The 25,036-nt window shown below is 43.9% G+C and overlaps 1 protein-coding gene across 4 annotated transcripts in view; it reads right to left on the reverse strand.

Moving 5' to 3' along the window:
• LOC126992988 (uncharacterized) overlaps positions 1-25,036 on the reverse strand; it is a 50,685-nt gene that overhangs the window by 3,312 nt on the left and 22,337 nt on the right. For 3 of the 4 annotated variants that reach the window (XM_050851811.1, XM_050851810.1, XM_050851812.1), the window contains exons 3-4: positions 4,392-4,419; positions 484-594 (exon numbers count right to left, since the gene is read on the reverse strand). In XM_050851811.1, coding sequence (XP_050707768.1) covers positions 484-594; positions 4,392-4,419 — 139 coding nt within the window. The remainder of the gene's footprint in view (positions 1-483; positions 595-4,391; positions 4,420-25,036) is intronic. The other variant, XR_007747218.1, reaches the window with a different exon arrangement.

The raw sequence follows: 25,036 nt of genomic DNA on the forward strand, positions 1-25,036 counted from the left end.
GGGACACAACATCTGTGGTCATATGCCGGAGAGAGACAGAAGGGGAAGGAATTATAGGAGAAGGGAACAGACCCCAGGAGACGGGACACAACATCTGTGGTCATATGCCGGAGAGAGACAGAAGGGGAAGGAATTATAGGAGAAGGGAATAGACCCCAGGAGATGGGACACAACCCCCGATTAATACCTGGTACATTGCTGGGTGGACGGGAGTGTAGGGTATCGGAAAAGCCGCCCAATTTTTTCCACTCCGCCGGGAATTGAGCCCGGGCTCTCTCGTTTGTGAGCTGAGTGTGCTAACCACTGCACCACGAAGCCCCGCCTTGCTCACATAAACTTACTAACAATCACACTAACACCATGCAAGTATGAAACATTAAATTAATTTGTATTTTTTTATCTGTAAATTCAAATATATGCCATTTTAGTGAAGGTAACAGAAGGCATCCAGACACAAGCAGACTGAACCAAGACTTTACTTACTGGGTTACTTGACGGAGTTGTTGTTGTTGTTGTTGTTGTTGTTGAGAGTCCACCGCTGCTTGGGCCCCAGTCAAGAGGGCCTCTTCTGGAGCTCCAGGATGGAGTTTGAGCCTGCCGAACAAAATAAGTGACGTTGAAATGTTTAGTAGTGTAACTGTGTGGTTGTAAGGAAAGACAGGGACACTATATATCATACTGTACACATGGAAACAAGACTGTGTGTGTGTGAGGGACAGGGCCGTTGTGTAAGGCAGTGCGGGTGTCATTCTAGAGTTTTACACACACGCACACACGCCCTCCAAAACACGCACACAAGCCTTCACACACGCACACAGGCCTTCACACACGCACACAGCCCCGCACACAGCCATGAGTGACGTGCCTGACACACACTTATAAACACGAAAAATCCGCCAACAATCTCCACTCCCTGTTTTCTCCGTGTTCTCTTGGTCTCCGGCGGTTACTGTGGGTTTGTAAAGGCGTGGAGAACCATTACCACATGATATACTGCCTCAGGCACCTCCGTCAGGCCTTACAAGTGGAGAAAACGGTAAAATAGTGTGTTTATCTTTCCTGGGAAGGAGAGGTCGGCGGCCATCTTGTCTTCCTCTTCTTCTTCTTTGACCTGTTACCTGTATCGTGTTGTGTTATTTTGTTCCTTATTTTGTGTTCTATGTGTGTTTTAATGGCGGGAAATGCTTGAAGAAAATGTGATTACTGTTTTGACTGGTTTAAATTATATTGAGGAAGTGTTTTAACGTGTGTTGGGGCAAATAGTTTGTGCTTAACTAAATTGTCTAAGCTAACGAAATTGTCGTACTTGGCTCATTTCCTTCTGTTTTTAGGCCAAAACTATTAAAAACACTTCCATAATCAACACTGTAGACAATATCTTTAATTATGAGGGTGTCGACATCTAATATACACTGATTTCTCTAATAATTGTACAATTTAAGATAATACATTTTAAAGTCTACCGTGAAAAACATATAGAAAACGTAAAGTAATGAGGAGTTAGAGAAAACGAGAGCGTGGACTAGGCTATTTCTCAGAGGTATAGACGAGAGAGAGAGAGAGAGAGAGAGAGAGAGAGAGAGAGAGAGAGAGAGAGAGAGAGAGAGAGAGAGAGAGAGAGAGAGAGAGAATATACATAGAAAATCAGACCACACAGACCCCATCGTCGAGACTAGGGAGGGAACTGTCACAGGGGAAAGGAGGAAGGGGAAGGGGAGAGAACTGTCACAGGGGGGAACGAGGAAGGGGGGAAGGGGAAGTGAAATAACACAGGGGGGAAGGAGGAAGGGGGCAGGGGGAGGGAAAAGACACAGGGGGGCAGGAGGAAGGGGGGAGGGAATTGACACAGGGGGGAAGGAGGAAGGGGAAGGGGAGGAATTGACACAGGGGAGAAGGAGGAAGGGGGGAAGGGGAGGAATTGACATAGGGGGAAGGAGGAGGAAGGGGAAGGGGTGAACTAACACAGGGGGAAGGAGGAAGGGGAAGGGGAGGAATTGACACAGGGGGAAGGAGAAAGGGGGAATGGGGTGAACTAACACAGGGGGAAGGAGGAAGGGGAAGGGGAGGAATTGACACAGGGGGGAAGGAGAAAGGGGGGACTGGGGAGTGAACTAACACAGGGGGGAAGGAGGAAGGGGGGAAGGGGGAGGGAATAGACACAGGGGGGAAGGAGGAAGGGGGGATGGGGGAGTGACCGAACACAGGGGGGAAGGAGGAAGGGGAAGGAGGAATTGACACGGGGGAGGTAGGAAGGGGGGAGGGGGGAGTGAACTAACACAAGGGGAAGGAGGAAGGGGGAAAGGGGGAGGGAATTGACACAGGGGGGAAGGAGGAAGGGGGGAAGGGGGAGTGAACTAACACAGGGGGAAGGCAGAAGGGGGGAAGGGGGAGGGAACTAACACAAGGGGAAGGGGGGGAGTGAACTAACACAGGGAAAGGAGGAAGGGGGGAAGGGGGAGGGAATTGACACAAGGGGGAAGGAGGATGGGGGGAAGGGGGAGTGAACTAACACAGGGGGGAAGGAGGAAGGGGGGAAGGGGGAGTGAACTAACACGCATGTCAGACACACACAGACAAACAGGAGGGTAATTGAACTTCCTTGAAACACTAAGGAGAGGACAGGACTGTTTCACCGGGATCTCGTGTTTGATGAGGTGAGTATACTGAGCAAGCTTGGATGTGGGCATAATATCTTTCTTTTTTACGGTGGGTCTGACAGATTCTCTCTCTCTCTCTCTCTCTCTCTCTCTCTCTCTCTCTCTCTCTCTCTCTCTCTCTCTCTCTCTCTCTCTCTCTCTCTCTCTCTCTCTCTTTTTCACTAGTGTGGTAGAGCCATTAGTCTGTTGCTTCTGAAAACAATGTACGTATGTGTGTTCGTGTGTACATGTCGACACACACACACACACACACACACACACACACACACACACACACACACACACACACACACACATGTACACACACAAACTCATGAGCTTCTGTGCACCTACTAATTTTGCGAAAAGCCGCTCTCTAAGACACACACACACACACACACACACACACACACACACACACACACACACACACACACACACACACACACACACAAGCAGGCAAATAAAAAATGTACACTCGTAAATTTGATTAGTTGTGAAAAAATGAGAAAGCAAATTTCTCATTAACACACACATTATTATTCTCTCTCTCTCTCTCTCTCTCTCTCTCTCTCTCTCTCTCTCTCTCTCTCTCTAACCCATTTATGGCGCCAAGAACACATTACTTTCTCCTCACATTACTTTTGTATCTTTTATCTCTCCGTTTCCGTCCGTGTTTGACTAGAATTTATGTAACACACCTCTCTCTCTCTCTCTCTCTCTCTCTCTCTCTCTCTCTCTCTCTCTCTCTCTCTCTCTCTCTCTCTCTCTCTCTCTCTCTCTCTCTCTCTCTCTCATTAATGTCTGGCACCTTGTAATGCTAAATAAGGTGAGAGAGAGAGAGAGAGAGACCTAGATCATCACGAAATAGAGAAGAATCAAAATAAAAGTAAAGAATAAAAATTAAATAAAGAATGAGAGGAAAATAAAGAAAAGGAAGATGTAGAGAGATTTGACGAATGCGTGTGGAGGCGGCAAGAATACGAAAAGGAAAAGGAGGAAGAGAAGGAGGAGGTAGACAAGCAATGAGGAGTGAAGGGGAGAACGGGAGATAAAGAACAACAACAAAAAAAGCATGTAGTGGTACGAGATGGGAATGACAGAAGGTGAAGGATGAGATCAAATCAACATGAAGGGGGAAGGAAAGCAGAGGAAGTGGAAGACAGGTGAAAGGGAGAGGCTGGGTGGGATGGGGACGGTTGCCAAAGGGAGTGGATGTCTGAAGAGATGGGGAGCCTGGGTGGGAAGGGAAGGGAGGTAGATGAAGTGGTTGGCAGGTGGGAAGAAGAGGCTGGGTGGAATGGGAAGGGAGGAAAAAGTAATGGAAGACTTGTGGAAGCTAGGGATAGGTTGGGTGGGATGGGAAACACGAGAATGGGAGTGGATATTAGGTCGAAGGATGTGAATCGGATCGGAAGGGTATTAAGTGGAAGAGGATGGGATAGGAAGGGAGGGGAAGGGAGCGGTTGGCAGGTGGAAGGGATAGGCTGGGTGGGATGGGAAGGAGAGTAAAGGGAATGATGTTAGGTTGAAGGAAGTGGGTGGAATAGAAAGGTAAGGAAAGGGAACGGACGTCAAGCGGAAGGGAGTGAGTGGGTGGGATCTGACACAAGGTGGGTACACAGCAAGACAGGTGGGAGGTGTACTGTTAAGATGCACCTGTTGATTACGCCGGCAGGTGGACTGACTGGACAGGCAAAGGTGTGTAGCAAGGAGAGAGAGGTACGTACGAAGGGTAGGTTTCTGCTATCTTACCTTATACGTCTACGGGAGTCTGGCTTACCTGGAAAGAGAGAAAAAGAATATTGAAATACGAGTTTATGATAACAACTAAAAAACAACAACACTTTATAAGCGCAAGGGGAATCTCAAAACACCTCTGGCACTGAATTTGAAGAATGGCTTAATTTTCATATCTTTTTTTGTCTTCATTTATATGGAGGAGGGTGTTAGAGCAATCTATTTTTTTTTTTTTATATTCTAAGCTTGTCTTCTTTACCGAAAAAAACCCATTAATCTCTACTGGAACAACAGGTATCTAAATGAAGCCAAATGTGTATTATTCATCTGTCCAAGAAACACTAATTAATTAACTACGTGACACAGGTAACACATATATAAAACAAACAATAACAACATATACAATCACCTCTGCCAAAACAAAGAAATTAACGACGCCAAATATGCATCAGTTTCCCTTACAAGTCAATCATATGAAAAGAACAATTACAACACTAGTCAATCACATCATGCAGACGAACCGCAGACCATAACAACACTCCCATTCATCAAGCCAATAAGCCGCTAATTAACCCAAAACATGCAGGTAACTCACATCAACACCTGCCGCAGCACTCTCAAGGCTGCACCTGGCCCCCTCGTAAACCAGGTAAGGAGTATCAGAGGCCATCGCAGGTAGGCATATTTTACACCCTCGTGAGCCGCTCATAGGCACAAATTACGCCTCCGTGACCCTCGCTAGGCACCCCTTAGGCCCGCGTGACCCCGTGTCCGCTATCTAGGCCCCGCTGCACCCTTAACACCTGCCCCGCGAAGGTAGACGAGAGGGAGAGTCATTCACACGAAGACCCGATGATGCAAGAAAAGGAAAAGGAGGAAGGAAAGGAGGATGTAGAGGAGGAAGGAAAGGTGAAAGGGAAAACGAGAGATGAATAACCAGAAAAGAATAATATGAAAGAAAGTGTATGGAAGAAAGTTGTGAAAGAAAGAGAATCAAGAAGACCTCCACACGACACACACACACACACACACACACACACACACACACACACACACACACACACACACACACACACACACACACACGTAGCCTTCAGGATGGTTTGGGGTGCTGTGTATGAAGGGAAGGAAGGAAGGAAGGTAGGAAGGAGGAAGGGAGGGAGAACATGGAAGAGAGAGAAAGAGGAGAAGAGAAGGGGCAGGTGCGATCAGATAATAGAAAGACATGAAATTATAGATAGTAGTAGTAGTAGTAGTAGTAGTAGTAGTAGTAGTAGTAGAAGTAAAATCTCTCTCCAATCATCCCGTCTATCATTCCTTTCCTACCTCTGTCATTCTACATATATCTCCTTCCTCCTCTCTCCTCCCATTTTTCCCCTTCCTCCTCCCTTCCCCATTCTCCCCATCCCCCCCTTCTCTGCTAACACACGCAGCTCAGCACCACTCTTATCACCACCATCACCATCAACACCATCAACACCACAGCACCAGCCTTGCATCTACACCGCCATCTGTTTGTGACATCCACCTATCGGGAACCCAACACGGCTCCAGTTGATCGGCCGTCAGCATAAATCCGGGCATATATGCGCTTGGTTTGATGGTACGTTTTATATTGAATTCGCGTTTGGTTTTCGGATGTGAGAGTAATGCTTTGGGTTGTGTGATTGGAAAGGTCTTGTGTGTTTGCATTTGTGGGAGTGGGTGTAAAGAAGAATAAAAACAAGAAGAAAAATAAGAATGAGAAAGAGCAAGAAAAACAAGGACAAGAACAAGAACGAAAACAAAAACAAGGTGAGCGAAAAGAAGAACGAGAAGAACAAGAAAAACAAGGACAAGAACAAGAACGAAAACAAAAACAAGAGGAGCAAGAAGAAGAACGAGAAGAACAAGAAAGAGGCAAAGAAGAAGAACAAGAACAATAATCTACACAAGTGAGAGGCAATAATCTTAAAACAACACGATCATAAACAAACAAACAAACAAACAAACTGATAAACAAATAAACAAATCATTTACACCTTTACTTGGACACTGATTCCTTCCACCCATTCCCAACCTTCCTCCTCCTCCTCCTTCTCCTCCTCCTCTTCCTCCACCTCCCTCCTGATCACTCCACCTCACACCAATATTTACTCGGTGGTAGGCTCATCCATCTCCCCATCTTCCTCATCCATCACCCAACTCCCCCGGCACCTAACACCCTTCACCCATCAATCTCTCCTTTCACAACTTTCATTTAGGGTGGAAAGAAGACACTTGTTTAGTATATCACCCTAGGTAGTGTTCCATCGCATTTACTTTCTATCACCCTATCTATCTATCTCTATTTATCTATCTAGCACATACACACACGAACACCATTAGCGGATATTGATAGGAAAAAAACAGAAAACAAAAGGGAATAGGAAGAACAGAAACTACAAAAATAAAGTAAAGAAGAAATACACTTTGTTTATGAAATGATACCCATAAGATTTCTGATCCCAAGAGTACAGCATCCAAGCCAAACCCTATTTATAAGTGTTTGCCTTAGAATCCGATCCCTTGTATATGATGTTTCACTCTTATATGCATTTTATGAGTCCTATTTTTATACCACAACAGACTTCATTCCTTATATATCACTAAAAACTTCATTATCCCTCTTTTCAATACAGGTTTTTCATAGATACATACATACATACATAATTCAATCCCCTTTCTCCCATATCGAACCCATACTATCTACATTCATGCATATATATCAGTTTCGATCCCCTTTCTCCCACCTCGAACCCCTTTCTCCTCCATAAACTCGAACTCCACTTCCCAATTCGGATCTCAATTCTCCTCCTCCCTCACCTTACTGTATACCTGTCACCTTAATCCTCCTTCAGCTTACACGGCAAAGGGATCCAATACTAACCACGCCAAATTAATCCTCTTGAATCCCAATAGAACAGTTATCTCCAGGCTGCTGATTATCTCTCTATAGCATCATCTCTCTCTCTCTCTCTCTCTCTCTCTCTCTCTCTCTCTCTCTCTCTCTCTCTCTCTCTCTCTCTCTCTCTCTCTCTCTCTCTCTCTCTCTCTCTCTCTCTCTCTCTCTCTCTCTCTCTCTCTCTCTCTCTCTCTCTCTCCAGGAGATAAATAGACAAAATGAGAGAGAGAGAGAGAGAGAGAGAGAGAGAGAGAGAGAGAGAGAGAGAGAGAGAGAGAGAGAGAGAGAGAGAGAGAGAGAGAGAGAGAGAGAGAGAGAGAGAGAGAGAGAGAGAAAAAAAAAGTGAGAGAGAAAAAAATAATGAGGGATGAATTATGAGAATGAAAAAAATGATGAAAAGAAGGGGAAGGGAGGAGAGGAGGAAGGCAAAGGGTGAGGTCATCATACGAAAGGAATTAATGGATGTATAATGAGATAAAAATTGTTCACTGAGACTTCCTTAAACACTTATATGATGATTTTTTCTTCTCTCCCTTCTGTACTATCTGTCTGTCTGTCTGTATGTATGTCTGCCTGTCTCTCACCATCATTTACCTTACAACACAGCTCTAGAACTATATTAAATTCTTTTCTTAATTCTATCTTTTTTTCACTCGATATAAATAACTTCAATGTAATTCTTATTTATATTATATCATTCAGCGACACTTAATTGAACAAACATAACCCTTAAACTCACTCCACTATAACAGTGATTAATACCCAAGAAAACTATACAATCAAGCTTTCAACCATCGCAACACTCAAGAACAACGCAACAAGCAACACATCTTCCTCAATAGCAACACCCATCCACCCACTCATCACACACGTATCACACAACCTAACCTAACCTAACCTAACCAAACCCTCCGTCACAATTCCTCCCTTTCTGTAACATAACCAAACCTAGCCTAACCTAACCCAACCCTCCCTCGCACCTCCTCACAACAGCATCCTAAGAAATGACCTACAGGGAACCACACACACAACACGGGACCAAGGAGGTGTAGGAGGAGGTAAGGCGAGTTGCGTGGAATATGGATGAGCCCACTCCCACCTGTACTTACCTGTCCCTTCTACACACAGGTAAACGCAATCAACAAGACGAAAAAACTAACCCTTCACCTCCTCTTCGTCTTCCCCCTCCTCCTCCTCTTCGTCTTCCCCTTCCTCCTCCTCCTCCTCCTCCTCCTCCTCCTTCTCCTCCTCCTCATCCTTCTCTTAACTCAGGTGTTGCATATGAGCGTTAACATCAACACACAGGTAAAGCACAGACAGGTAACTCTCCATCACCTCCCTACCCTCCTCCTCTCCTCCTCCTCGTCCTCCTCTTCCTCCTCCTCCTACTCCTCTTTTTCGCTCTTTTCTTGTTCCTTTTCTTACAATTACTCCTTCTCCTTCTCCTTCTCTTAGTTCACATTTACTGCTCTCCGCTTCTCTTCTCTCTCATCCACTTTCCTTTTCCTTTTCCTCACTGATACTTTTGCATCTTTCCTCTCTCCCCCAGCCCCTCGCTCTCACCCACATCTCCTTCCCATTACCTCACCCACACACACTGTCCCCCTGCTAACCTCACTTTCCTCACCCACGACTCGGGTGTCCACCGGTAATTTGTAGCATACGATAATGATTTGGATCAACAGAGGAACCATTGGAAAGGCATAGTGTCGGGAGGTGCTTTTCATGATAGCTACGAGAGAAGGATGCTGAGGGAGGCTGGGAGAGGAGAAAGAGTAGGAGGTGGTGAAAGAGTTAGAGAGTAGGGAAAGAGATAAAGATGGACAGGGAAGAGAGTGAAGCGGAGACAGAGTGAGTGGGGCAGGGGAGAGCTGGGAAAGGGAGGGGAGAGGAAGGTGAGAGGAGACAGGTATGGAGGCTGAGGGCAGAGGAGAAAAGATGGCAGGAGATGACTGTGAATATGCATTACACAAAGGAGGAGGGTTACTGAGGGAGGAGGAGGGAAGGATGGTTACGAAGGGAGGTAAGGAGGAGGAGAAGGGGGAAGGAAGGGTGGTTGCAAAGGGAGAGGAAGGGAGGAGAAAAGGTGGGAGAAGCAAATAACTTAAGTGGGATGGATGTAAATGGGGCTATTCCACTTGAGAAAAGGATAGGGTGGGAAGAGTTACAGGCTGTGTGTGTGTGTGTGTGTGTGTGTGTGTGTGTGTGTGTGTGTGTGTGTGTGTGTTCAGGATACTCTTTCCACACTCTAATATTCAGGTTAGCATGTGGATGTAGCAAATAACCTTACCTAACCTTACTTGAACTCACCTAACCTAATCTAACCTAACCTAATCTAGTATAACATAACCTGCCTTAACCTAATCTAACGTAACCTCACCTAACCTCACCTAACCTAGCCTAACCTAAACTAACCTATCCCAACAATAAAACAACTATAAAGAAAATTTGGGGGTGGGTCCACAAACTCAATCATCCCAGGTGTTATTACATTTCGCACCTATTTACAACTATCAACTCTGACAACGGAAAAAAAGACTGTCTAAAACAAAAACAAAAATAGTGCTCTACGAACTACGCACTTAACGACGGCCACCCCAAGGACAAACATCGCACTACGTAGAACATCGCACATCAACTCATTACCGTATCTCCCTATTCATTACCGTACGCACCTATTCACTATCGTACCCGTCACCTAAAAACAAAAAAAAACAGCTGGCAAAAAAAGTCACACCTACCACAAAACTCCCACAAACGTCACCAGCTATCCGTATAACTCCTCTCGGGGCGCCCTCTGGTGGCCCTAACGTACATAAAACCGACCATAGGACACACGTTCGAATCCCCTTGAGCGAGAACCCAACCACTTTGTTCCCCTTCGATGATAACACGTCGATCAGTCCCGCTAACAACACACCATAAACTTTATAACCCTGTATCTCTTTTTTTTGTCCTCTCCCTCTCCCTTCTCTACCTCCCCCCCCCTTTCACCTGGCCACTCTATACCTGCACCTCCCCACTTACCTGCCTACCTGCCTGCCCTTCTACCCCGGCATTAACGTCTTATCTATATCATTAACCTTTTAACCCGATCGTTTATGCGCAATTTTATTCTAACCATAATATTTCTCGACGCCTTTACGGTAATGAGGTTCTGCATCAATAAAAACAATTAGATACACAGCCAATAGTTTTCACCTGTGATTTTTGCCAATTATATTTATCGGCAGCTGTCTTATGCGTCTATCATGTGTATTTTCATTAGGTTAAAATCATCTTAATATATGATATGCTTAGTCTTGTGTTAAATAACGATGCACTATTTAGGGATGCTGATGAAAAGGAAGATGCTGGAGTATATGACCCGAGAATAAGAAAAAAGAAGATAGAGAAAGGAAGAAATGAAGATGGATCAAGGAAATCGTAGCAGTAGGAAGGAAAGAAGTATTTTAAGAAGCCAAGTAAAAAACAGCGGCACCAAATCACAATCGAGAAATAAAAAATATAGAAAATAAAAAGAAATTAATAATATACCAATTCTGAAGAAAATAATAATTCGAGAGGAAACGAACAAAAATCTATGTAGGAAAACAAATTCAATATCGCTACTTTAGGACGGCCAATTAAAAACAACTTCACGGAACCCTAACGTAAAAAAAGTAAATTAAAAAGAAAATCACAAATGAAAACATAATCAATTCTGCAAAAACATATTACGAAAACCGTAAATTTAGCGAACAACAACAATTATGGTCCGGAGATGAGTTTGTCTGTTCGTTCGTGCGTTCTGCCTCACCTGTGACGACTTGATTAGCCCACGCTCACCTTTGCAATGCTCCCCCACCTGTTGATTAGCTTAGCCCGCCTGGCATTTACGAGAGGCGGCTAGTAGGTAATTAATCAAGAAACCAACACCTGTAGACTGCCCAGGAGAAGCAGGTGTGTGTGTGTGTGTGTGTGTGTGTGTGTGTGTGTGTGTGTGTGTGTGTGTGTGTGTGTGTGTGTGTTATTATACCTCACAATTTATCTATTATTTCTATCTTGCAACTTTCCTCTTAACTTCATCTTCTGTTACTTCTTTTCCCATACTCTTCACAACCTTCTCACATTCCTTCTTTATGTCCCTTTTCTTCTTTCCTTCCATTATTCCTTCATCCCTTCTTTCCTTTTTCATATCCATTTTCTCCTTTCCTTCCTTCATATCCCTTCCTTCATTCCTTCATTCTTTCTTGACATCCCTTTTCTCCTTTCCTCCCTTCCTTCTTCATATCCTTTTCTCCTTTCCTTCCTTCATATCCCTTCCTTCATTCCTTCATTCCTTCTTCACATCCCTTTTCTCCTTTCCTCCCTTCCTTCCTTCCTTCTTCATATCCCTTTTCTCCCTTCCTTCCTTCATATCCCTTCCTTCATTCCTTCTTCATATCCCTTTTCTCCTTTCCTTCCTTCATATCCCTTCCTTCATTCCTTCTTCATATCGCTTTTCTCCTTTCCTTCCTTCATATCCCTTCCTTCATCCCTTCTTTCCTTCTTCATATCCCTTTTCTCCTTTCCTTCCTTCATATCCCTTCCTTCATCCCTTCTTTCCTTCTTCATATCCCTTTTCTCCTTTCGTTCCTTCATTCCTTCATTCCTTCTTCATATCCCTTTTCTCCCTTTCGTTCCTTATCCACATTCTCTCATTCCCTCTTCATCACATCCCGCATTCCATCTCCAGGTCCATAACTCCTCAGTACGACCCATCTCCTTCTTATGATTAGCGCTCCCCTCTCCCCCCCACTAACCCCTTTCCCCCCTAGCACTCGTACCCTCTTCTTCTCCATGCCTTCATTCTACCCTCCTCTTCTTCCTCCTCCTCTCCTGCCACCCACTTTGGCTTATCTTTCTCCTTCAACTCTCCTTCCTCCTCTTCTTTTCTTCCTTTGTATGCCTTTCTTGTCCTCGCCATATGCTCTATTTTGTCTCTCCTTCCCTACATTACCCATTATCCTCTTTCCTCCATCTCTTGCCTTCTTTCACTACACCATCAGTCTATCTTATTCTCAAGTATTTTCGATTTCCTTAACATTTTTCCTACACCGGTTTCTTCTTTTCTGCACTAACTTACTCAATGAAGAATACCTTAGATGACAACCTCCTCCCTTGCTCGTGTACACCGGCATTTTTTTGCGGTAAGGAAGGCAGGGCAAGGGAAAAAACAAAACCAGGTACACAAAGACCATCCAGACGCTGCTCCAACTAGAGAAAACAGAACGAGAAGGCAGAAGAGAGGTCAGTTTCGTGTGGGTTAAGCAAATGTGTGGTACAGAGAAAGTAAGTAAAAAATAGTATTCGTATGACTGGGTGGAAGCGTAAGTGAATGATTTGTTACACCTGAGACGTGGATTAATTAGTGTAAATGCTCTTTCTCCTCCAGTGTGATTCAGGTAAAGGTAATTTAAGAAAGCACAGGTGAGCGAGCCGGTTGCTGGATTAAGAGGTAAATTAATGAGAGAGAGAGAGAGAGAGAGAGAGAGAGAGAGAGAGAGAGAGAGAGAGAGAGATAAACAAACCAAAAAATACAAACCAATTCTCCTTAACCAAACTGAAAACCGCGCAGGAGCCGAATAATAAAGATGAGAGCGTGTAATAAGAGTCACAGATTCACCTGGTCATTTTACGCCCGCCCCCCCCACCCCGTCCCTACTCCAGCAAGGCCCCCCCCACCCCCTTACCCCCGCCCCCCACCCCAAATTCATGCAGCAATTAGCGTCGCAGGTGTGAGGGATGCCGCAGGTACGAGCCCTTAAATAGCCACAGGTAGAAGGTGAGACTTCCCTGCGTAATCTGGAGCTGTCATATGAAAAAGCTTGAGGGAGTAGAAGGCAACGGTTTCTCTCTTTTTTTTTTTTATGTTTTGCTTCTTTTTCCTTCTTAATATTCTTGTTCTGCTCCTTCTTTTACGTCTTTCTCTTGCTTTTTTTCTTATCTTCTTATTCCATTTTTTCTTGTTCTCCTTGTTTTTCTTGTTCGTTTCCTCCTCCTACTCCTTTATCTTCGTAGTCTTGGCCTTCTTGTTCTTCTTACATAAGAACATAAGAACATAAGAACGCAGGAGTCTACAAGAGGCCGGTAGGCCTGTACAAGGCAGCTCCTTTGACCCTAAGCTCCCGTGTATCTAACCCCACCTAATATCGCTGTCCATGAATTTATCTAGTCTATTTTTGAATGTGACAATTGTATTGGCACTCACCACATGACTGCTAAGCCTATTCCACTCATCCACCACCCTGTTAGTAAACCAATTTTTGCCTATGTCCCTGTTGAATCTGAATTTATCCAGTTTAAACCCATTACTTCGTGTCCTACCCGGTTCTCTTACCAACAAAACCTTATGAATGTCTCCCTTATTAAAGCCCTTCATCCATTTATAAACCTCGATCATGTCTCCACGCTACCTTCGCCTTTCTAGAGAATGCAAGTTTAACTGTTTGAGTCTTTCCTCGTATGGCAAGTTTCTCAACCCCTGAATCATCTTAGTCATCCTCCTCTGCACCGATTCTAACATTTTGATATCCATTCTATAGTAAGGTGACCAGAACTGAACCGCATAGTCAAGATGAGGTCTAACTAATGCTAAATATAGTTTGAGGAAGACTTCGGGGCTCCTGTTGCTTACGCTCCTTGAAATAAATCCCAGTACCCTATTAGCTCGATTTCTAGCTTGAATGCATTGTGCCCTTGGACGGAGATCAGAGCTCACAAATAACCCTAAATCACTCTCGCACCCAGACCTGCTTATGAGAGTGTCATTTAAGCAATAGTTATGTGAGGGGTTGTTCCTACCTACACTCAGAATACTGCACTTCCCTACATTGAACTCCATCTGCCATTTATCCGCCCAGTCATACAATCTGTTGAGTTCACCTTGGAGAATACTAGCGTCCTGATCCGACTCAATTACTCTACCGATCTTGGTATCATCTGCAAATTTACTAACATCACTACTAATTCCTGTATCTAAGTCATTGATATAAATAATAAACAAAAGTGGACCTAATACCGAGCCTTGTGGGACCCCACTCGTAACACATCCCCAGTCAGATCTTTTACCATTGATTTGCACTCTTTGCTTCCCATTGCTCAGCCACGCCTTGACCCAGTTCAAAACTTTACCCTCTACTCCGTGAGCCTGTAATTTAAGCAACAGTCGTTGGTGAGGAGCTTTGTCAAACGCTTTACTAAAATCAAGATAGATTACATCATAATTTTCATCTCTGGCAACCGCCTCAAATACTATATTGTAGAAGGACAAGAGATTGGTGAGGCATGACCTACCTTTTGTGAACCCATGCTGCAAGTCGTGAATTAAGCTATGTTTCTCTAAATGCTCCCGAATGTTCCTGGCTATTATGGACTCCAGCATCTTGCCTATAACCGATGTTAAGCTAATTGGGCGATAGTTTGAAGCAACTGACCTGTCCCCCTTTTTAAAAATCGGCGTCACATTAGCTACTTTCCATAGGCTCGGCACATAGCCAGTATTTACCGACATCTTAAAGATGTCGGTTAGTGGGTTCTTGTTCTTTCATATTTTATTTTTTCAAGGTCAGTTTCTTCTTCTTCTTCTTCTTCTTCTTCTTCTTCTTCTTCTCCTATTTTTCTTTTTCTTCTTCGTCTATCTCGAGCACAAGGCAGACAAACAAACATAATCCAAAACTGTCATATTATAATCTAAGAAAATATGAACGCAACTCTCTCTCTCTCTCTCTCTCTCTCTCTCTCTCTCTCTCTCTCTCTCTCTCTCTCTCTCTCTCTCTCTCTCTCTCTCTCTCTCTCTCTCTCTCTCTCTCTCTCTCTCTCTCTCTCTCTCTCTCTCTCTCTCTCTTCGACCCCGTAAATCAGGTCTCGCACAACAAACCGCAATCGAGAACTGTCATTTAAGATCTCAGAGCAAATGTACACAAGCTTTTTTTTTCGCTCTTTTTTTTTTCTTTTCCTCGCGTGCATTCCATCGACACATTTGGTCTGCGTATGGCTAGTTGGCCCGTCTGTCTGTGTCTGTCTGTCTCTCTGTCTGTCTGTGTGTGTGTGTGTGTGTGTGTGTGTGTCAGTGTAGCAAGTGACCTCAGCCCCCCCCTCCCCCCAACATACACATTCCCACCTATCCTCCCCCATCCCTATCCGTTCAAACAGTCCACGCCCTTACCCACCATACCACTGACACCCTTACCTACCCATGCATTCAGTTCCCATTCTAGTAAAACACACAAACACACACACACACTCAAAACAAAACACCATTAATAAACCAAAGAAATCAATACAAAAAAAAAAAACTGAGGAACTCAAACTCAAAAGCTCAAATTAGAAACACACACACACACACACACACACACACACACACACACACACACACACACACACACACACCTGCACCCACGCCCTCCCACCTTCCTTATACGGTCTCTCTGCAGCTCGCACGGCCAAATGTTCGCCGAGGTCGGGCTGGGCGGCGGTAAGGGCGGTGGCCTCCCCACCCACCGATGCATTTCCGCCCTTGGGAACGCCCCAGCGACCCCGGGACAAACAGACGCTAAACAACCAGGTAATTTAGGGATTTTGAGTTCATTTCGCTGTCCTGATCCGCCTCCTCCTCGTTCTGTGGCAGCTGTTTCTTTCTGCGTGTGTGTGTTGTGTGTCTCGGGCGTTCCTTATGTGGTGTTCGATCCTCTTCGTTCTTCTTTTTTTGGGGGGGAGGGGGGGGGGAGTGTGGGGAGGAAAGGGTTGAGATAATGCAAGAGTTGTGTCCCAGTTGTCCTCTTTTTTTTCGGGGGGAAGGGGGAAGGAGGATGCATAATATGTCTGTCCTGTCCCTATTCTTTGTTTTTTTTTTTGCTCTCTCCTCTCTGTTTTCACACTTTCTCTTTACCCTTTTCTTTTTTTTCATGGATGGCTCTTTCTTCATCTTATAATATTTTTTCGTGTTTGGAATAACTTGGGTATCCGTTTTTTTCTTTATAAATAAATGTTTTCTTTTTACTGTTCTTGTTGCTCTTGTTCTTCTTTTTCTTGTAGTAGTAGTAGTAGTAGTAGTAGTAGTAGTAGCAGCAACACCACCACCACCAGAATCAGTAGTAGTAGTAATAATAATAATAATAATAATAATAATAATAATAATAATAATAATAATAATAATAATAATAATAATAATATACCATTTTTATCATTACCTTTACAAACCATAATAATATTTCATGCTTGAGAGATACATCGTTAATTAACACATGCGGCGGCGACTCTCCATCACATAATTATCAACAGGACGCAAACGACTTCTTAATAAGGACGAGAAGGCCGGCGAGAGGGATGTGGAGGAGGAGGAGGAGGAGGAGGCAGGGAGAGGGAGAGAGGGAGAGAGAGGGGAGAGCTGTCATGGAGGCTGCTGAGGGTGTGACAAAGGGGGTGCTTATGTGTAGATAAACGAGGGAGATAAGGGAGAACGAGAGCGAAGGAAGAAAAGATAAAGAAGCTGATAAAAGAGATGGGAAGAAGTGCGTTAGGGCGATAAATACATATAAATTAACGTGATAAATGAGTGAGATAGAGAACAAGAACGATGGAGAGAGGAAAGATAAAAATAATGATAAAGAAGATAAGAATAAGTTTGAAGGGAGGAAATGTAGAGAAGAATTAACGTGATAAGGAAGTGATGAAAAAAAGTAAGATATAGATAAGATAATAAAGACTAAAGAAACGCAATTATTTATAAGTTAAAGCAAAAAAAAAAAATACACTAACGATAAAATATAATGTGGTCTTACGTGTTTCTTAAGATAAACGAGCCTTAGAAAAACGAGTAGAACGTGACTATAAAACAAAATTAAAACACACACACACACACACACACACACACACACACACACACACACACACACACACACACACACACACACACACACACACACACACACACACGCACGTAGGAGGTATTAAGATAAGATTACACACTCATCATTGAACGCATGAAAGAAATTCAGACAGACAGACAGACAGGCAGAAAAACAGACAAGACAAACAAAAATAAACAAACGAGCAGACAGGTAGACAGACAGACAAGAAGGCGGACGAAAAAACACACACACACACACACAGGGAGGGAGGGAGAGTTTCCCCCCCCCCCTCCCTTACCTCTCCTCCTCCCCCTTCTCCCCCCTTCTCATCAATATCGAAAATCTAAACTGGCCCAAATTCCTCTTCTCCCTCTCCCTCCCTCCCTCCCTTCCTCCCTCCCTCTCTATACACCTGCTCAGGTAACCCCCTCGTCAACATGTTAGTTATGAAGCAGGTCCCATATACCTCATCCTGTTCGCTCCTACCTCCTCTTTCTCTTTATTTCCTTCATTCCTCTCTCCTCCCCTATTTATTCTTTATGTCCGTTACTCTTACCAAGTTTTTTTCTTCTTTCGTTTAACTTATCTTAGTTTCTCTCTTCCCCTTAATTATTCATCATAAACCATTCATTCTTTTTTTTTTCACTTCTAAGATATTTTGTCTAATACATTAAAATCCAGCTCTTCTTAACCTTTATCTTCCAAGCCTTTCCCCTCTCCCCATGTTTTCTATCATTATCATCGCGTCCTCTTTCTTCCTTTAACATTTATATTAACTATTTTATATTTCTTCCATCATCCCTCTCTCCCTCCATTTCATCCTCGTATGTCTCGCAGTACCGCCATAAACTTGAGGAGCCAGATTATGACGGCGGGAAAACTCGTCCATTACACCTGTAGGCTCGCAACCAGGTGAGTGTGAGTCTAATGAGTGGCGGGATCCAATTAAGGCGGGTATGAAGAATCTAATTAATGAAGGTAATCGTGTTCGTTATGCGTTAGGAGGAAATTATATTAACCTGGACTAAGTGGAAGGCGTGGGTGGTAATGGTGAATGTGGTGGTGGTGGTGGCAGTGGTGGTGGTGGTGGGTCAGGACGGGTTCACGGGGGTCTTCAGCTACACCCAAACCTCGCCCACGCCCACGCCACACCTGGACGCGCCTGCACGCCCGCACGCCCACACCTGCTTCTTTTCCCCTCCCCCACAGGTCACGTGCTCACCCCACCCCCACTGCCCTGACCCCTGACCCCCGGCGTGACCCCAAATAAGGTCACGCGTGCGGGTCAATCACTTCCGTAACCCCTGTGACCTTGATTATTGGATGACCTTTGATTGTTGTTGTTGTTTGAGTTGAGGGATGAGTGTTGTGGGGGTGGGGGGTTGTGGAAAGGAGGGAGGGGGGAGGGGCGAGTAGGGGAGGAGAAGCAGACCTAATGTTGTGTGAAGGTAAAATCAGAGAGGAAGTGAAGAATTTTTGAGGTCGTGTGAATAGGAGGAAGAGGAAGAGGAAGAAAAAGAAGAAGAGGAAAAGGAGGAAGAAGATGAACAACAGGGTATATATATCACAACCCTACTGACCACCCACCATACTATTCGACAGGGTGAAAGGAAAGAAGGGAGGAAGGAAGGGAGGACAAACTGAAGGGCACGAACGATGGAACGAAGGAAGGGAGAAAGGAAGAAGAACGAGCGCCAGGTGGTCAGAAAACGCAATTAAGGTAAGGTCCCATGATTTAATACACCTTGCACACAACTAAACCTTCAAGGAAAAAAAGGAAAAGTGAAAAAAAGTGAAAAGGTGAAGGAAAATAAGGGAACACATAGACGAAGAAGGTGTTCGCAGGATAATTGAACCAGGTAAAAGGGGAAGGGGGGAGGAGGGGGAGGGGGAGGGGTCCTACTCATTACACTATCAGAGGCCATCAGGACACCCATAGGACCCACCCGGAGAATATGGACGGCCAGGACACACGAAGGATGGGGAGGATGGAGGGTTCAAGGAGGAGTAGGGTAAGGGGGGTGTAAGGAAGGCGAGGGTTAAGGGAGGGAAGCTTGTAAATGCCTTAAGGGGAGGTATTTTGTTCCCTTCGTTTCCTTCCTTGTCCATAGTTCACGGGAGTAATTATCAGCGTTTCAGCCTCATTTGTTAAGTTTGAATGGGGTTGTTAGTTCAGTTTTTTTTCTTTTTTCTACTATTTTATTTTCCTCAGGTTTTCTCTTATCTATCTGTCTATCTATCATTTTCTTTTCTATATTATCCGTACTATCCGTTTTCTTTTTCCTTTTTCTTAATTATTGGGTTTTTCTTCCATTCACTTATTTGCTTTCTTTTCCTTTTTCATTTTTATCTCCTCTTCAATCATTTCCTTCCTGAGTTTGTTCTCGTTTGTATTTCTTCGTTATACTTTCTTCATTAATCTATTTAACTTTTCACTTATTTATTTCCCTTACATCTGCTTTCTTTTCTTCCTCTCCTGCTCTCTTATTCCCCCCCTTCACCTTCCCCCTCTCATTTATCCCAACCCCTCCACATCCCCCCATCCTATCTCCTCTCCCACCCTACTCTCAATCCTTCCATTCCATACTGTCCCTTCCTCCCCACCCACCTTTACCTCCCCACCCTTCCAACCCTCCCCATCAACCTGACAGGGAAGGAGATGAACACTGACAGTCCCCAACGCCACGCCTCCCCATGACAACCCCATCACCACGCCCATCCCTCGCTCCCCATTCCTCCCTCCGACCTTAACACTAACACCCTGACTGACTGGCTGGCTGACTGGCTGGCTCGCAAAGGAGAATGAGATAGAAAACCTAATTAAGGGAATGAAAGAGACGGATAATAAAGTTAGATACAATAATAATGAAATACAATACGGTACATTGCAATATAGTGATACAGTGATAATAAAGAAAGGTAAAAAAAGGAATGAAAGGAGAAAGCAAAGGATAATAAGCCATGTCAGAGAAAAAAATTAATGTCAGACCAAATATAGAATGAAAAGAAGAAAAAAAATGTAAAAAAAAAAATATGTGCAGGGTCATTGGTTAAAAGTAAAAACACACACACACACACACACACACACACACACACACACACACACACACACACACACACACACACACACACACAAAGACACAATATCAATATCTAGGGAACTTATTTTTTTTACTTCTCTTTCTTTTATTTAGAATCAACTTCTAATGAAGCGAACATGAGAGAGAGAGAGAGAGAGAGAGAGAGAGAGAGAGAGAGAGAGATATGCAATGATGAAGCGAGAAGGGGAAAGGGGGAAGTTCCAAGTGAAGCGACGTTAACCATCCTTGTAACGGACCCCTTGAGCTTCGCATCCCCCTTAAGACACACACACACACACACACACACACGCACCAGACTTGACATTATAATTCCTTGCTGTCGTGTGTGTGTGTGTGTGTGTGTGTGTGTGTGTGTGTGTGTGTGTGTGTGTGTGTGTGTCCTTTCTTTTCAGATAAAACGAATGAAGTTGTAGTAAAAGAGAAAGAAGAAAAACTACCTTCACGGGAAGCTGCTGTGACGCCACCGAAGGTTGTTAAAAAGATTAGGAGAAGGAAAGTTTGTACTTGTGACTCGTTTAGGACCATTTTGGTGGTACCAGAAAAATTAATTGAAAGAATTGCTGCTGTTGTATTGAAGGAAATGACAACAGAGTAGTGATAATGTGTTGCTGTTTCTCTTATCAATTTCGTTGAAAAAAATCAAAATCAAAATAAATGTTGAAGAAGTTGGGAGACCGTGAACCATTCAAATATGTCACTTATGAACACGGTGATTGCGGCCCCGGTTTAGATTCGAGAGAGTTATGTTTCTTTTAAGAGTGTACACACACAATGCCGGTTTGTCTCCGACCTTGAGTATTACAGCATTTAGTGGCGATCTTAGTTAACATTTTACCACAGTGAGCACTGAGGCCACGCGCTACTATAGCGTAGAAGGGGTCGGCAACCTTTTGAACATAGAGTGCCAAGTCTAATTAATGCCTTTTCTTTTACTACGTTGCGTGCCAGGTGTTATTTTTTCCCACATTATAAAGCGTATGTCCTATGGAAATTGAGATCATAATCATAGACATAGAGTATGTAGTGACCACTATAACTAAAGTAAAGTGTATTTTACTGCACATGTATAACATAAATGTTACATTTTTGTAGCAATTAGCATTCCTTGTAACTAAAAATATATAATTTATTTATTTTAAATTTATACTCACAATATTAATGCGATCCTTGCCCTTGCTTCCCTTTGGCCAAAGTTGAAATTTCAGGTGAGTATCTGGACACCTTGAGCTTCACACAACCCTCAGAATGATCCGTTGTAAGCTTGCTACGATGGGGGTTGAGGATGTGCCTCATGTGAGAAAATATCTGCTCACATTGATATGTAGATCCAAATGCTGATAGCAATGCAAAAGCTACTTTCTTCATGCAATTGAATTTATCAGGCAGTGAGGTCCAGGAACTTAATATGGAGGCTGCATGATCATTCATACTAGTTTCCAATATTTCTCGAAGATCTTTAAATTTAGCTGACCACAATGATGAGGCCTGAAGGTCAATCAACTGCATTTCCAACTCAGTTTCCATCCACTCAAAGACAGACTCGTCCAACTCACTGTATTTAAAGGTGTCTGGTCTGATTAAAAACGAAAACACTGGGCCAATGTGTTGGAAATCTTGAAATCTGATTGAGAACTCAGAATTTAATTCTTGCATGTACACCTGAAGATCAGTAGTGTTGACAGGATGAATTGCAGATAAGTTCTTCAAGTTTTTGAAGTAACGGAAAGAACCAGTTTTGATATCTGATGAGTAAACTGCAAGCTTTGCAACAAATGCCTTCCAAATGTCATACAAATCCATCACTTTTTCCTGCACCTTGCAAGATAAGATTGAGGTCATTTAGATGTTTGGTGATGTCTGAGAGAAACATAAGTTTCACAGTCCAGTCTCTGTCCTCCAGCTCAGGATAGTCTTGGCCTTTTTCTGATAAGATAATCTTTATTTCATCAAAGCATTCCACAAACCTCTCCAATACCTTCCCACAGCTTAACCATCTAACACTGCTGTGCAAGGGTATATCTTTGTAAGCACTGTCCACCTCTTCAAGGAAAGCTTGAAACTGCCTGTGCGTAAGAGAAGAGTGTGCAACAAGAAAATTCACTACTTTTGTAACAGTAGCCATCACTTTGTTGAGATCCGAGCTCGAGATCTTGGCACATAAATTTTCTTGATGAATTATGCAGTGCAATTTCAGAATGGGGTGCCAAATTTCATCGTCAACCATCTTAGTAAAACCCTTGTTTTTTCCTACCATGGCAGGGGCACCATCCGTTATAACTGCAAAAATCTTTCTTATGTCAACCCCTCTGTCCTCAAAATGATCAGTGAATGTCTTGAGTATGTCCTCTCCCTTGGTAGTGCCACACACAGGTTTAAGACAGCACAGCTCCTCGTGTATCTCTGTGTCACTATACCTGGCAAAAACAGCCAAGCAGGAATGTCATTTATATCCACGCTTTCATCCAGGGCCACAATGAACACAGGTGTAGTTGTTAAAGCAACAGTTTGCTGCTCACTTACATTAGCAGCCATTTCAGAAATACGTCTCTCCACGGTCCTAGCTGAGACAGGCATGTCTTTTATCCCTGAGATGATCATGTGTTTGTTTGATATGCCATCAAATAACACCTCAGAGCACTCTAGGAAAGCTGCTTTTATAAAATCTCCATCAGTAAAAGGGTTTCCATGCTTTGCAATACACAGAGCTAGTTTGTAACTGGCCTCAGTTGCATTGTTTTTGCTAGCACTCAGGTTCTTAAACACATTACTTTGTTTCTCATAGCGCGATACTGCTTTCTTAATCGCTTCAGCCTTGTCTGTACTGTCCTTAAATATCTTCTCGTGTCTTGTTTCAGTGTCTTTTAACACTCGATGTGCGGCACACGACATTCTCGCAGCAGAGAGCACACACAGCACGATCATTCTGCTGAATAAATCCAAAGTCATTTGTCCATGATGACTGAAATGATCGGACATCAAGCTTGACTTTTTTCGCAGTAGCCATGGCGACAGTAACTAGAAAGAGTGTCACTCACGGCGGCTAAATAGTCACTGAAGCAGAAAAAGCAACGCTGCCGCTGCGTGACTGATGCGTCAGCAGCGGCTGGGGGCAACGTGTCTCATACTCGTTTACATCTCGTTATACTCACGTATTCCTCATCGCGGGTACGAAACATTTTCGTTTTAATTCAATATATCATAGGAAAGAATGATTTAAAATCGTTCGAAAACTTAAACTGTGATAAAAGTAAGGATGTACAATTCACATTCTCTCTCTCTCTCTCTCTCTCTCTCTCTCTCTCTCTCTCTCTCTCTCTCTCTCTCTCTCTCTCTCTCTCTCTCTCTCTCTCTCTCTCTCTCTCTCTCTCTCTCTCTCTCTCTCTCTCTCTCTCTCTCTCTCTCTCTCTCATTATTCTGTTTTTTAACTTTTTCTTTGCTTCTTCGAATCACGTGGCGTGCCATAGGCAAGCACTCTGCGTGCCGAGTCTGGCACTCGTGCCAAAGGTTGCCGACCCCTGGGCCGTAGACCCTCTTACCTATATAGTTACCGCAGCACCCAGATTCAAGGAGCCGTTATTTAAGGCAACATGTATAAAATTTCAGCCTGTCTCCATGCACGTATTACTCACGCCGAGTTAGTGCCACATCAAGTGTCAAAGAGCCATTTTTTAAGGTAAGATATACATGATGCCAGTCTGTCTATTTTCATGTATGAATCCAGGCCCTGGTAACGTCGCATCAAGTGTCAAATAGCCATTTTTTAATACAATATATATACAGAATGTCAGTCTATTTTTATGTATTAATCCGGACCCAGCTAACGCCACATCCAATTTAAAAGAGCCATTTTTTTCAAAGATAATATATATGTAATTCCAGTCTGTCTCCATGTATACTAAGCCACACTCAGTTAATTTCTGCACCTGTTTTACGTTTAGGAGAGCCAGATTTTAAAGGAAGACCTGCATACATAACCTCGGTCTGCCTCAGCTCAGTAAACCACCACAAATGTAAAACAAGTAAACGGGTATCGTTTTGTTCCACGCCCAGTTAACGTCGTATCCAGTTCCAAAGAGTCACAATTTTTAGGTAATATAAATCTACACGTAAGGCAATTTTGTCTACTTGTATAAATTCACGTCCAGTCAATACCCCCGTCCAGATTCCGTTTACGTGCGCCAAGCTCCAAAGGAAGACCTATACATGCATAACCCTGGTCTACTTCAGTTCAGTAATCCACCACAAATGTAAGCCACGAGTAAGCGCGTCTCGCCACCCTGTCTCCGTTCATTAATGCGCCAAGAAGCTCTGACAGGCGTCCCCGAATACTGAACGAACCTCCTCTTCTGCTGCTATTGCTGTATACCGAAACGCCACATTATTCATGAGGTCAGGCGGGGGAATGGGTTTAATCTTTTGTGCGGGAAAGGAGAGAGAAATAAAGAGTGGAGTAAAGAGAGAGGGAGAGAGTAAGAAATGAGGATTCCATGGGTCAAGCACTACGAAGCACTACGAAACGCTACGATATGCTACGATTATCCTCAGATTTGAATCCAATAGGTTACGGTAAGATACGATTTGACCACGATCACCGACCCGCGCGCTCACCAGCTGACCTCCCTGCCACCTTCCCCTCGCCCTCTTTGCCGCTCCCCCCCTCACGCCTCAGCACCGCAGCACGACCCACCCCCGTCGCCTCCCCGCCCCTCTCAGTGAATAGGCCAACCGGCCTCTTGCAGACTCCTTACGTTCTTATGTTCTTAT

The sequence above is a fragment of the Eriocheir sinensis genome, unplaced genomic scaffold (genome assembly GCF_024679095.1).
Source record: "Eriocheir sinensis breed Jianghai 21 unplaced genomic scaffold, ASM2467909v1 Scaffold537, whole genome shotgun sequence".
In the NCBI taxonomy this organism is placed as follows: domain Eukaryota; kingdom Metazoa; phylum Arthropoda; class Malacostraca; order Decapoda; family Varunidae; genus Eriocheir; species Eriocheir sinensis.